This window comes from Neopelma chrysocephalum, unplaced genomic scaffold (assembly GCF_003984885.1).
Source record: "Neopelma chrysocephalum unplaced genomic scaffold, ASM398488v2 Primary Assembly neopelma1_65, whole genome shotgun sequence".
Taxonomy (NCBI): Eukaryota; Metazoa; Chordata; class Aves; order Passeriformes; family Pipridae; genus Neopelma; species Neopelma chrysocephalum.
Genome location: NW_020897722.1, coordinates 76,987 through 88,055, shown reverse-complemented (window position 1 = coordinate 88,055; position 11,069 = coordinate 76,987). Strand labels below are relative to the sequence as shown.

Genomic DNA, 11,069 nt, shown 5'->3' with positions numbered 1-11,069 from the left:
GGCTCGTTCCTGCGCACGGCCCGGGACGGCCGGGGCACGGCGGCGGCGGGGAGCGGGCACCGCCGCGGGCCGGTGAGTGCGGGCGGCGGGGGGCGGCGGGGCCCGGGCCCGCGGGGGAGGCGGCCGGGGGGAGCGGTGGGGAAGGGGCGGCGGAGCCCGGCCTGGGGGGCTCTCACTTTTCCCCCCACCGTGGGCGGCCCCAGCCCCTCGGGCCGGTCTGAGCTGCCCCGGTACCGGGATGGGTCGCGGGACGCCGTGCTCCGGTGGGTCCTCGGCGTGTCCCTTCCCTCATGCCGGGGCTGCCTCTGCCCCCGGTACCGGGACCCCCCGACGGGGCTTTCGGCTTCCCGCAATCTGCCACCAACCCTCTGACCGGTTAGCAAGGTGTCCCTGTGTCCCCTAGGGATGCCCCTGTGTCCCCAAATGCCTCTGTAGCCCCAGGGACACTCCCGTGTTCCCCGGTGCCCTCAAGGATACCTTTGTGTCCCCCTCTGCCCCTGTCCCCGCAGGGATCTCCCTGTGTCCCCAGCTGGACAAGCTGCCCGCAGACAAGACCCCCGCCCCCTCCAAGGCCTGATACCCCATTCAGGGTGACTTTCAGAGTGACTTACATCCCCTCCCTGTCCTGTGGAACTGGGGGCCAGGGCCAGGAACCCCCTGGGCTGCCCCGTTACTCACCCTGAGCATCCCCAGTCCCGCGGTGGGTGTTAGCTGTGACGGGTGCTGGCCAGGACGGGTGTTGAGGGACAGCCTCGGGAAGGGGATTCAACTCCTGCCCAGAGAAGGGATGTCCGGCACCAGGGTGACCATGAGTGCTCTCCGGGAGCAGCTCTTCAGGGCACGGTAGACTGTGAGTGCCCAGAGAGGGGTCCCCAGGAGCATCGGGCAGGTCTGACCCCATCCCCGCGTCCCTGCGACCCTCTCGCTGCGCTGCCCACCGCAGTCGGGTGGGGACGTGGCACCCCGAAGGGATGGCACCGTATTTTGGGGGGACACGTGTGCTCCAAGGCACTGGCGTCCGCCAGGCAGGGCAAGGGTTAACGCCGGGAGGGTTTTGGGGTACCGGGGTGTCCCCGGCCGGGTACACCCAGGCTGCTCCTCGCACGGGTGACCTCACGCTACTGCCATGGCAACGGCTCGTGAAGTCACCGGGAGCGGGGCGGCTGCTTCGAGCGTGGGGTGATGGGATGGGAGCGTGGGAGGCAGCCGCGCGTCCCCCGCGCTCCCGGTCACCGCGTCCCCCGCGTCCCTCCAGCATGAGCTGTGCCCCCGCCGGCGCCTCCGCCTGACCCCCGCCGTGCCCGCCGTGCCCGCCGTGCCCGTGTCGCCATGCTCGTCAAGGAGTACCGCATCTGCATGCCGCTCACCACCGAGGAGGTACGCGGGGGGCACCGGGACCGGGGCTGGCGGGAACCGGGGTGTCTCGTGGGTGTTAGTACGGAGGGGGCTGTGGGTGGTGGTCCTGCACCCACAGGAATGCAGCGCCAGGGGATCAGGTTCCTGCCCTGAGAGGGACAAAGTGACCCCCTTTGCTGTCCCCTCGTGGCACAGCTCGTGGCAGGGACTGGTGTGTGCTTTGGTCACGCTGGGCTCAGGGTGTTCCATGCGAGGGCTGAGCTGTAATTTGGGGTGCAGGCAGGGGGAACATCCCATCCCTGGGCATGGTGACATGGGGGCACAGAGCCCAACAGCAGCACCTGGGCAGTCCCAGGACCATGGGATGAGTCAACAGGCAAAGGGCACTGGGGTTTTGGGTACCCATGGCACTGCAGCTGCTCCAACAGGGAGCACAAGCTCAATCCCTGCTTCAGCAGGGAGCCCGAATCCCATCAGCAAACAGTGTGGACAGCTGGACCATCCCTGGCCAAAGGTCTCTCGTGAGCATCTGGAGCTGACAGGGACATTTTGGGGGCAGGGAGCTGCAGCAGTGCCCACCCTGGACAGCACCAGCCCTCCCTGGACACTGTTTTGCTGTTGGCATGTGGGGAAGGTTTTAATTTAGGCAGAGAGGGGTGATAAGATCGCGCTGGCATTGGGGTGATGGATGGGATCTTCAGTGGAACACTCAAACCCTTATCGCGCGGCTGCATCACCAAACACACATATCATTATATAGATGAGATATCCATACCCACATATATCATATAGATACAGTTTTCCCTGGCTCCCAGGTAGTTTGCTGAGCTGGGAGAGCAGGACACAGGTGCTGAAGCAGCCCAGGGACATGGGGGTCAAAGAGGGTGCCCCAGGAACCCCCTGTCCACTGCAGGGCTCAGGCTCTGCCACCCCTTGCTCTGTGCCTCAGTTTCCCCTCTGGGCAGTGTGGCTGTGCTGGGTGGTCAGTCACTGAGGCCGGGCACTGTGGTTGCAGTACCGTGTGGGGCAGCTCTACACCATCAGCAAGCACAGCCACCAGGAGAGCGAGAAGGGCGAGGGTGTGGAGGTGGTGAAGAACGAGCCCCACGAGGACCCTGTCCACGGCCCCGGCCAGTTCACTGAGAAGCGTGTCCACCTCTCCAGGTGAGCCGAGGGGTGCTGGGTGGGCACTGTGAGCAGGCAGCCAGTCTTCCCTACAGAATTCCTGGAGAATATCCTTTCCGAGTCCTGGACACCCTGCAATGTGGCTGCACACATCTCTCAGGGGTGCCGCCATCATCTCCCAGGGGTGCCCTCAAGTCCTGGAATGCACCCATCTTTGAGACCTGCACCCAACTTTGGGGGGGTGCACCTAACTCCCAGGGTGTACCCAGCTCCTGGGGTGCACTTCTCTTGGGGGGGCTGTACCCATCTCCCAGGTATATACCACCTTCAGGGGCTGCACCCATCCTTGGGGGTTATTGACCAGGGTGCACCCATCTTCATAGCAGTGCATCCAGCTTCCTGGGGGCTATCTCCTACGGTGCACCCATCTTCTTTGGGGTGCACCCCTTCTCTGGCGGGCTGCACCCTTCTTCTGGGGTGCACCCATCTCAGGACATCCACCCCTCTCTGCTGGTCACCCATCTCAGGTACTGGTAGGTGCCTGGGTGAGGGGCTCAGCAATGCCCAGGCCCTGGAGGTGTCCCCATGTCCCCTCACGCAGCCCCAGGTGCCCGTGGGGCTGGCCCCTGGCACTGCTGCCCCCGTGTCCCCCCCAGTGGCTGCTCCTGACAGGGAGCCACTGGTGTGAGACAGGTTATTTTTAGCCGCCACACTCACGATTCCCCCATCGGGGCAGGTATTTATAACACCTGAAAATTAATCAAAACTCACCTCCTGGCTCCCCTAGGGGCCTGCTCCTGCCCAGGGTGCTGGGAGGGGGGTGGGACCACCCTGAGCCCACCCCTGGCCCTGGGGGGGTGGAGGGGTCCTGAGGAAGGAGTGACAGTCCAGGATGAGGGGTGGGGGTCTCTTGGGGTGGGGACAAGGGGCTGGGGAGAGGGAGGTGGTTTTGGGGAGAGGATGGGGGCACTGGGGAGGAGATGAGAGCCTTGGGGTGGAGATTGAGGGTCCTGGGGAGTTGGCATGGATCCCTGGGGGGGCCCTGGGGTGGAGGTGATGGTGCTGGGGAGGTGACAAGGGATCTCTGAGGGGGGTGCTGGGGTAGTGGTGACAGTCTTTGGGAGATGAAAATGTCCTGAGGTGCAGATGTGGGTCTGGAGGAGGCGGTGGGTGTCCCTGGGGTGATGGGGTACAGGTGAGCATCCCTAGGGGGATCCTGGGTGGAGGTGAAGGTGCATGGGGGGGAGCTAGGGCAGAGTGAGTGTCCCGAGGAGGTAATGGGGGTCTCTGGGAAGGGTTCAGGGGTGCACATGAAGTCCTAGGGTGCAGGTGAGGGTCCCTGGGGGCCTGGGGTAGAGATGAGGGTCCTGGGGAGACAGCAGGGATTACTGAGAGTGTCTTGAGGTGCAGGTGGTGATCCTGGAGTACAGGTGAGGGTCCTGGGGAGGTGGCAGGTGTTCCTGGGTGCAGGTGAGGGAATCCTGGGGTGGAGGTGAGGTTGCACGGGGAGGATCTGAGGTGGAGGTGAGTGTCCTGGGGAGGGGATGGGGGTCCCAGAGCCAGGCTGTGTTCGGTGGTGCAGGGCTGGGTGGCACCAGCCATGTCCTGCCCTGAGGGGGTCCTGTCCCCACGGTCCCCTGCAGCAAACTGCCGAGCTGGGCACGGGCAGTGACCCCCCGAATCTTCTACATCACTGAGAAGGCCTGGAACTACTACCCCTACACCATCACCGGTGAGCCCCGGGAAGGGCACGGGGGTGGGCACCGCCGGGACCCCTGTCCCTCCCTGGCAGGGGCCATGGGCTGCCAGGAGCCTGGCTAAGACCTCTGCCCCTGGTCTCACTGCTCCCCCTCTCCCCCATGATGCCACCCGGTCATGCCACCCCACAATGCTGATGTGCCACGGTGTCCCTGCAGAGTACACGGTAAGGAGGTGGCACGGGGGGACCTGACCCCTTCCCCAGCACCTGCCATGGCTGGGGATGGGGCACTGGGGTGGGCATCCCCCTTGGGGCAGGTCGTCCCTTGAGGATGGGTGTCCTTGGGGGTGGGAGTCCCTTGGGGTCAGGTGTCCCTGAGGTGGGTGTCCCTTGCAGTGAGTGTCTTTGGGGATGGGTGTCCCTGGGTCTGGAGATCCCTTGGGGTGGGTGTCACTTAGGAGTGGGTGTTCCTGGGGTGCATGTCCTTGGGGATGGGCATCCCTTGAGGATGGTCATCCTTGGAGGGAGGTGTCCCTTGGGCTGGGTGTCCCTCAATCTGGATCTCCCTTGGGGCAGGGTGTCCTTTGGATGGGTGTCCCTCAGGATAGGTGTCCTTGGGGATGGGCATCCCTTGGGTAGGTGTCCCTGGGAGTGGGTGTCCTTCAGAACAGGCATCCCTGGGGGACCAGCTGACAGCCACTCCCTGCAGTGCTCCTTCCTGCCCAAATTCTCCATCTACATCGAGACCAAGTACGAGGACAACTGCGGGGACAGTGAGAACGTGAGTGTGCGCCACAGCTGAGACCTGGCAAACTCATCACAGGGGCCACGTGGTCCATGTCACTCACCTTCCCTTCCCTTCCCAGATCTTCCACAGTGACAAAATCCTGGGTGACCACGAGGTCTCTTTCCTGGACATTGCCTTTGACGAGATCCCTGAGCGCTACTACCGCAGCCTGGAGGTACCACAGTCAGGGACAAGGCGGCTCCCTGGGGCCACCCCTCTGTCCTGGGGGGGCTCATGGCCCTGCTCTGCCCGATCCCCCCAGGACCCCCGATTCTTCAGCTCAGCCAAGACAGGCCGGGGGCCGCTGCGGGAGGGCTGGCGCCAGCACACCAAGCCCATCATGTGCTCCTACAAACTGGTGAGCGTCAAGTTCGAGGTGTGGGGGCTGCAGACACGGGTGGAGCAGTTTGTGCACAAGGTGAGGGGCATCCAAGCTGGGCTGGGGGGATGTTGTGGGGACAGTGACAGGGTGCTGACCCCCCCGGTGTGGTGCAGGTGATCCGGGACATCCTGCTGATTGGGCACCGGCAGGCGTTCGCCTGGGTGGACGAGTGGTGCGGTGAGTCTGTGGGGTCACCCTGGTGCTGATGGGGAGGGGGGCACACGGTCCCCGTGCTGGGAGGGGGCTGCAGGTCTAACCGCTGATGCCACTAACCCCATTGGCAGCTCCCACTCTTCCTCCAGCTCCCCTGCTGCCTGCACTGCCTGCTCTGCCTGCTCTGCTCCACTCCCCTTGCCCTCACCCCTGCCTGCGCCCTGCACGCTGCCTGCTCTGCTGCACACCTGGGGCGGACGGGGAGAGGGGTCCCAGCGTGCTGCCTGCACTGCCTGCACCCCTCCCTGTCCGGCAGGGACACACTGCAGGCGCTGCCAAGTGCGGACACGGGGATGGGAGCCCCGGGTTTGGTGACAGCCGGTGGCGGGTGCCGGCGGGAAGCGGGGCCGTCCCAGTGAGCGGCTCTCTGCCTTCCAGACATGTCCCTGGAAGAGGTCCGGGCCTTCGAGACTCAGATGCAAGTGGCCACAAACCAAAAGCTGGGGAGCCAGCACCCCTAACTCCCGCTGCCTGCCGAGGCCGGACACTCCAGACCCCGCCACGCTGCCTGCGGGCAGGTGCAGGCGGGGGGGCTTGTGCCCCCCCTGCACCCCGCGGCAGAGGGTCCCCCCTCCCGGCTGCCCTCCCCACGTGTCCCCTGCCTGCGCTGCCTGTCCATCCCTTCCCCGCTGCTGGCTGGGCTGGTGCCGGAGCGGGCGGCTGGCTGCGCTGTCCAGCTTCCCCTTCCCTGCCTGTTCCCTTGTCCCCAGCCCCTGTCCCCTTGCCGTCCCCCAGCTCGGTGGGGAGCCGGGGTGCGGGGCTGCCCCGGGATGAGGGGGTGCAGGACGTGGCCGTGCCGAGCGGCCCCAAGCCCGGCTGTGCTCAGCAGGGATGACGATGGAGGATGTGCGGCGCTACGAGCAGGAGACACAGGAGGCCACCAACGAGCTCATCGGCCTGGTGGCACCTGCCATCTCGGTCAGCGAGGTGGGGCAGCCGACGGCCACGCACTCGGCCCCTGCCAGCGCCCCCTCCACCCCCCTCAGCGACGAGGCCCCCGAGTTCCTCGCTCCCCCCAAGACTCGCCCACGGAAGAAGTCAGCGCCGGAGACCCTGACGCTGCCCGCGCTGCGGGAGCGCACTGGCGCCGAGTGATGCTGGCAGTGCCACACCGTGCTGGACTGTGCCAGCTCCGCCGCCCACCACGGCCCCTCCGACAGGCACTGACCCCAGGGAGGGACCTGCCGTCGGGGCGCTGGGAGCCCCGGGGGGGTGCTGGCCTCCCTGAGCCATTGCGGGTGCCCAGGCGGGTCAGTGCCACACCCGCTGGCTGCACCAGGAGAGGACACCAGGCCCGTGTGGGTCCCTGGCAGCGTTGGGCGATGCTGCAGGAGCCAGTTCCTTCAGCCCCACCCGCCCTGGTGTCTGCAGGGGCCATCAAGGCTGGAGTGCAGTGGGGAGGTGCCAGCTGGTGCCCACTGGCCGTGGCCAGGCTGGTAGGAAGTGCCAGGCTGGAGCAGTGCCCTGCAGGGTAGGCACCAATGCAAGAGCACAGTGCAGGTGACAGTGACAGTTGGGCGCTGGGCTGGGGCTCCCTGCGGGACCCTGGGGGCTGCACAGCCCTGTGCACGGCTGGTCCCGCAGTCGGGGTCCCCTTCACTGTCTCTCCAGAGGCTGTGGCTGCCCAGGGGGTGGCTGGGGTGGGCTCAGCCCCTCGTTTTGTTTGGGAAAACAACAGCCTTTTTGGAAATAAAGCTTGAGACACGGCGGCCAGTTGCTGGCAGGGGTTTATTTGGCGCTGTGGAGGGGGGCCATGCCTGTGCCAGGGTGCTGCGTTGCCCCAGGACTGGATGTGTGCAGCAAGGGATGGCTGGATCACTGATCCTGGGATGGGAAGATGAGGTCCTGGGATGGGGCAGCGAGGGCTGGGGGGCAGGTGGGCAGGGCAGGCAGGACAGCGCTGACCACGTGGGATCAGCCCAGCCCTGGGGTGATGCCCCCACCCACAGCAGCAGCACTGGGTTCCCCTCCCTCCCAGCCATCATCATCATCATCCTCCAGCCCCTCGGCCCCCGGCACAGCAGACGGCTCTGCCCCCAGCAGGGCGATGTAGTGGGAGCTGCAGTAGACAGGCGCCTTGTTGGGGCTGGAGTAGACCTGCTCGGGCCGCAGGGAGGCAAAGGGGTTGCTGGCGTAGCCCACGATGTGTGTCTCGAGCTCCACGAGGATCTGCAGGGAGGCCTTCAGCTCCTGCTCACTGTGGGAGAGTGGAGGACAGGCTGGTCACTGGGCAGCTGTGCCAGTTCAGGGGCCGTGGGGCTGCACTCACCTGTACACAGTGAAGAGCACGGGCAGGCCGTAGTCCCGCAGCAGCAGCAGGGTGGGCAGCCACCCTGCCAGCAGGTCTGGGCAGGCATGGAAACCTGTGGGGTCACAGCAGTGAGGGTTCCACTCCCCTCCCATCCCACCCAAGCCCCACAGCTGTGTCCCCCTGTCCCCACAGAGGACAGAGGTGGACCAGAGGCTGCGCTGCATCCAGGAGCTGAGGCAGGTGGAAGAGAGGTACATGGAGATCCTCGAGTCCATCTACCAGGTGGGGAACATGGTAGGACACTGGGGACATGGGAGACATCTGGGAACATGGGGACACAGAGAGACGTGTGGAGCTGGGGAAAGCCAGCTCCAACTGCACTCACTCCATGCTGGGGACCCCAGGGCACACGGTGGTACTGGTGACAATGTTTGGAAGCCCTCAGCAAGGTGAGGTCTGGCTCCCCACCAGCACAGGGGGCACTCCAAACTCTGGGTCCTGTGCTGAGCACTGCATCAAGCCCTGAAGCAGAGACCCCTCTGACCAGCAGGTGGGTGACACAGGCAGGACAATGAGTGCCTGGTGGGGGACGAGGCAGCCACATCCCAGGGAATCACCCCAGCTACCCACTGTACCTTGGTGCAAAGCCCTGGGCATGTCCCATGCCTCCTGCAGGCTCAGCCCCAGATGCTTCAGGGTGCTCAGGGTGGTTCCTGAGTCCCTACCCTGTGCCCTGCGGGGATGTCCCACTCCCAGGTGTGAGGGTCCAGCCTCTTCACAGCACAGGCACTCACCTGGGTGAAATCCCACCACCAGGTCAGGACGGGCAGCCAGCTTGGTCTCCACGTGGCTTTCCCAGAAGTCGTGGTAGAGCCCCTTGTAGCTGCTGAGATAGACCCTTCCCCGGGGCGCTGGCGTGGCCAGGGGTGGCCTCATGATGGGTCCGTCCACCACGTCCACACCCACCATCACCATCTCCACGCCCTGGTGCCCCGGAAACATCCGCGTCAGCTCGTCGTAGTCCGTCAGCCGGGTATTGAGGGTCTCCACGTGGGAGGCCCCCACCACGTGCACGGTGAGGGGCCTGGCAAGGGGGTCGATGCCAAAAAGCCGCAGCCCCAGGCCGATGGTGAGCGGCCGCGAGTGGAAGTCGGTGACCAGGCGCCGGATGGACTGGCGCAGCTCCCCGTCCTCCGGCCGGGGCTTCCCAGCGTTAGCCCAGAGCAGGGTCATGTACCGCCCGGCCACGATGGCACCCAGCTTCTCCTCTAGCTGCTCCTGCATGGAGAACCAGTCCTCCCAACCCTTCACATCCCGGGCGGGTTTTGTCCAGGTCTCCGTGGGGAAGGGGATGTCTCCTGGAGGTAGGGAGAAGGCTGGAGGGCGCAGTGGTGGCCCCACAGCTCAGGCTGCCCATCCCTCCTGTGCTGTAGGAGTGCTAGAGGAGAAGGGCTGGGGGAGGGACCCTGCATCCCACCATGGGACCTGTGCAGCCCGGGATGGGGGTCAGGTAGGCTGGGGGAGGATGTGTCCAACCTGTGAAGACGAGCCACTCCACCAACCGATCCAGGGCCACCAGCTTCAGCTTCTTGCAGAACTTCTTGTGCAGTGGCCAGTTGGCACGCTGGCATGCCACGCCACAGTAGTACACGTTTTGGCACCTGGGCAGACAGGCAGCAAGCCAGCCATGGGGAAGGGGGCAGGATCTGTCCTGCTGAGCCTGGCTCACCCCCTCCCAAGGCTTTGTTTTGGGGGTGCCCTCAGGTTGAAGGTGGGCACTGGGGCCAGACACCCCTCACTGCACTCCAGCCACTGGGCTGGAAGCGAGGGATGGATCCATCCCTGTGCCATCAGACCATCCCTTCCATACCTCTTGCAACGCCGGAGGCTTTTGGGGTCAGGGAGGGCATCAGGGAGCTTCTTGCATTCAGCACAAAACTTGAAGGTGTCCTCCATCTTCTGGAACATGTCAAAGTAAGTCCGGATGCCGAAATCGCTGCCGCTCTTCCTCCCGTCCATGGCAGACCTGCACACGTTGGGGGGTGAGCAGGATCCAGCCCACTGCAACCACAGTGGGGCTGATGTCCTGCCTCCGAGCCCGCCAGGATTTTTATCTCCAGCCAGGAGCATCCTGGCCTGGGTGGGGATGGGGAGCTGGGATCCCTGGAGGGGTGCACCCAGGAGCCCATCAGAGCCCACATATGGGCTGGGCCAGGAGGGTGGGATGAGCCAGGAGAGACACGCCAGCTGTGGGGGGACACATGGGATGGCCTGGCGGAGTGGGGTAGGGAACATGCACCTATGAGTGCTCACTCACTTGTAGTCCTCGTAGCTCTCCATGTTGAGCTTCTTCAGGATGACGTGGGACAGCCCCGGCACGTTGCGGTCCATGGCCTGGAAGCCCAGCGAGTCCACGTCCGGAGCCCTCGCCGCCCGCTCCTCCACGACCTTCTTGGGGCGGCCGGCTTTGGGGGCAGCGCCTGCTGGCTGGGCCGTGGGGGCTGCAGGGCAGCGGGGTGCGGGCGGCGGGGCTGGCTGGGGGGTCCCCGTGTGCTGCTGGGGTCCCCCCCGCCGCCCACGGCGCCTCCCGCCCGCCATCCCCTGCTCGTCCCGAGGGGCCACGGCGGTGCCGGGAGATTCCGGGAAGTCCAGACAGTCTGTGCCGCTGCTGGGCTCAAATGTCAGCCCCTAGGGGGAACGAGGCCCCTCCAGCAGGAATCGGATAGCGGAGCTATTCTGGGCATCCCCTTCCCGGGAACGGGCCAACCCGCTCCGGGGGTCCGGCTCCCGCCCCCAAAGCCGCGGTGGTGGCAGTGGGGTTCCCCCAAAACCCCCTAATGTGCCACACTGCACAACTGGGGGGATCTCGGGGGGCAGCCCAAGCCCCTGGGACCCCCTGTCACCATGGGGCTGTGGGGTCCCCAGCCCAGCCTGGCCTGCGGGAACCCCCCTCTAACCCCCTCAGGGCCCCCAGTGGGGTGTGAGGGAGTGGCTGGGTGGGCACCACAGACTCTGCCAGGAGGGTTGGGGGGCCACAGTGGGGCTGGAGCAGCAGCTGGACTGCCCAGGGGCACACAAGGCTGCAGGGAGGGTCATGGTGCCCCTGCAGCACCCCCAGGACACACGGGTGGGCTCGGGGGGACCCCGCCCACGGGGGGGGGGGCAGGTAAGGGCAGCCCACACCCATCATGGCGGCGGCAGCGGCTTCACGGACGCGCCCCCCGATCCCGTGTGAAGAGCCGCGGTCTCGCGAGGT

At 65.8% G+C, this 11,069-nt stretch overlaps 2 protein-coding genes across 3 annotated transcripts; one reads left to right on the top strand and one right to left on the bottom strand.

The window, feature by feature from the left end:
- The first annotated feature begins 1,207 nt into the window (after positions 1 to 1,207).
- LOC113967935 (cytoplasmic phosphatidylinositol transfer protein 1-like) lies at positions 1,208 to 7,271 on the top strand. Of its 2 annotated transcripts, none has more exons than XM_027683997.1 (9): positions 1,208 to 1,377; positions 2,372 to 2,520; positions 4,125 to 4,213; positions 4,398 to 4,405; positions 4,890 to 4,961; positions 5,047 to 5,142; positions 5,230 to 5,385; positions 5,463 to 5,526; positions 6,392 to 7,271. In XM_027683997.1, exons 1-9 carry the CDS (start codon positions 1,330 to 1,332, stop codon positions 6,655 to 6,657), a joined length of 948 nt encoding a protein of 315 aa, XP_027539798.1. In that variant the 5' UTR covers positions 1,208 to 1,329; the 3' UTR covers positions 6,658 to 7,271. The 2 variants fall into 2 exon arrangements, with proteins under 2 accessions (XP_027539798.1, XP_027539799.1); XM_027683998.1 differs by lacking the exon at positions 6,392 to 7,271 and adding an exon at positions 5,941 to 6,330 and having other exon boundaries at positions 1,215 to 1,377.
- On the bottom strand, positions 7,272 to 10,426 carry MSS51 (MSS51 mitochondrial translational activator). Its single transcript, XM_027683996.1, has 6 exons — positions 10,131 to 10,426; positions 9,684 to 9,839; positions 9,350 to 9,474; positions 8,608 to 9,171; positions 7,832 to 7,925; positions 7,272 to 7,759 (listed from the first exon to the last, which is right to left on the bottom strand). Exons 1-6 carry the CDS (start codon positions 10,409 to 10,411, stop codon positions 7,477 to 7,479), a joined length of 1,503 nt encoding a protein of 500 aa, XP_027539797.1. The 5' UTR covers positions 10,412 to 10,426; the 3' UTR covers positions 7,272 to 7,476.
- Positions 10,427 to 11,069: the final 643 nt, after the last annotated feature.

Bases quoted from the DNA above. Each gene is read 5' to 3' on its own strand.
- LOC113967935 (XM_027683997.1), top strand. From the start codon at position 1,330: ATGCTCGTCAAGGAGTACCGCATCTGCATGCCGCTCACCACCGAGGAG. The intron at 2,521-4,124 runs GTGAGCCGAGGG...GGTCCCCTGCAG, and splicing joins AAGCGTGTCCACCTCTCCAG to CAAACTGCCGAGCTGGGCAC. The intron at 4,962-5,046 runs GTGAGTGTGCGC...TTCCCTTCCCAG, and splicing joins ACTGCGGGGACAGTGAGAAC to ATCTTCCACAGTGACAAAAT.
- MSS51 (XM_027683996.1), bottom strand. From the start codon at position 10,411: ATGGCGGGCGGGAGGCGCCGTGGGCGGCGGGGGGGACCCCAGCAGCAC. The intron at 9,840-10,130 runs GTGAGTGAGCAC...CAACGTGTGCAG, and splicing joins GAGAGCTACGAGGACTACAA to GTCTGCCATGGACGGGAGGA. The intron at 7,760-7,831 runs GTGAGTGCAGCC...ACTCTCCCACAG, and splicing joins GTGCTCTTCACTGTGTACAG to TGAGCAGGAGCTGAAGGCCT.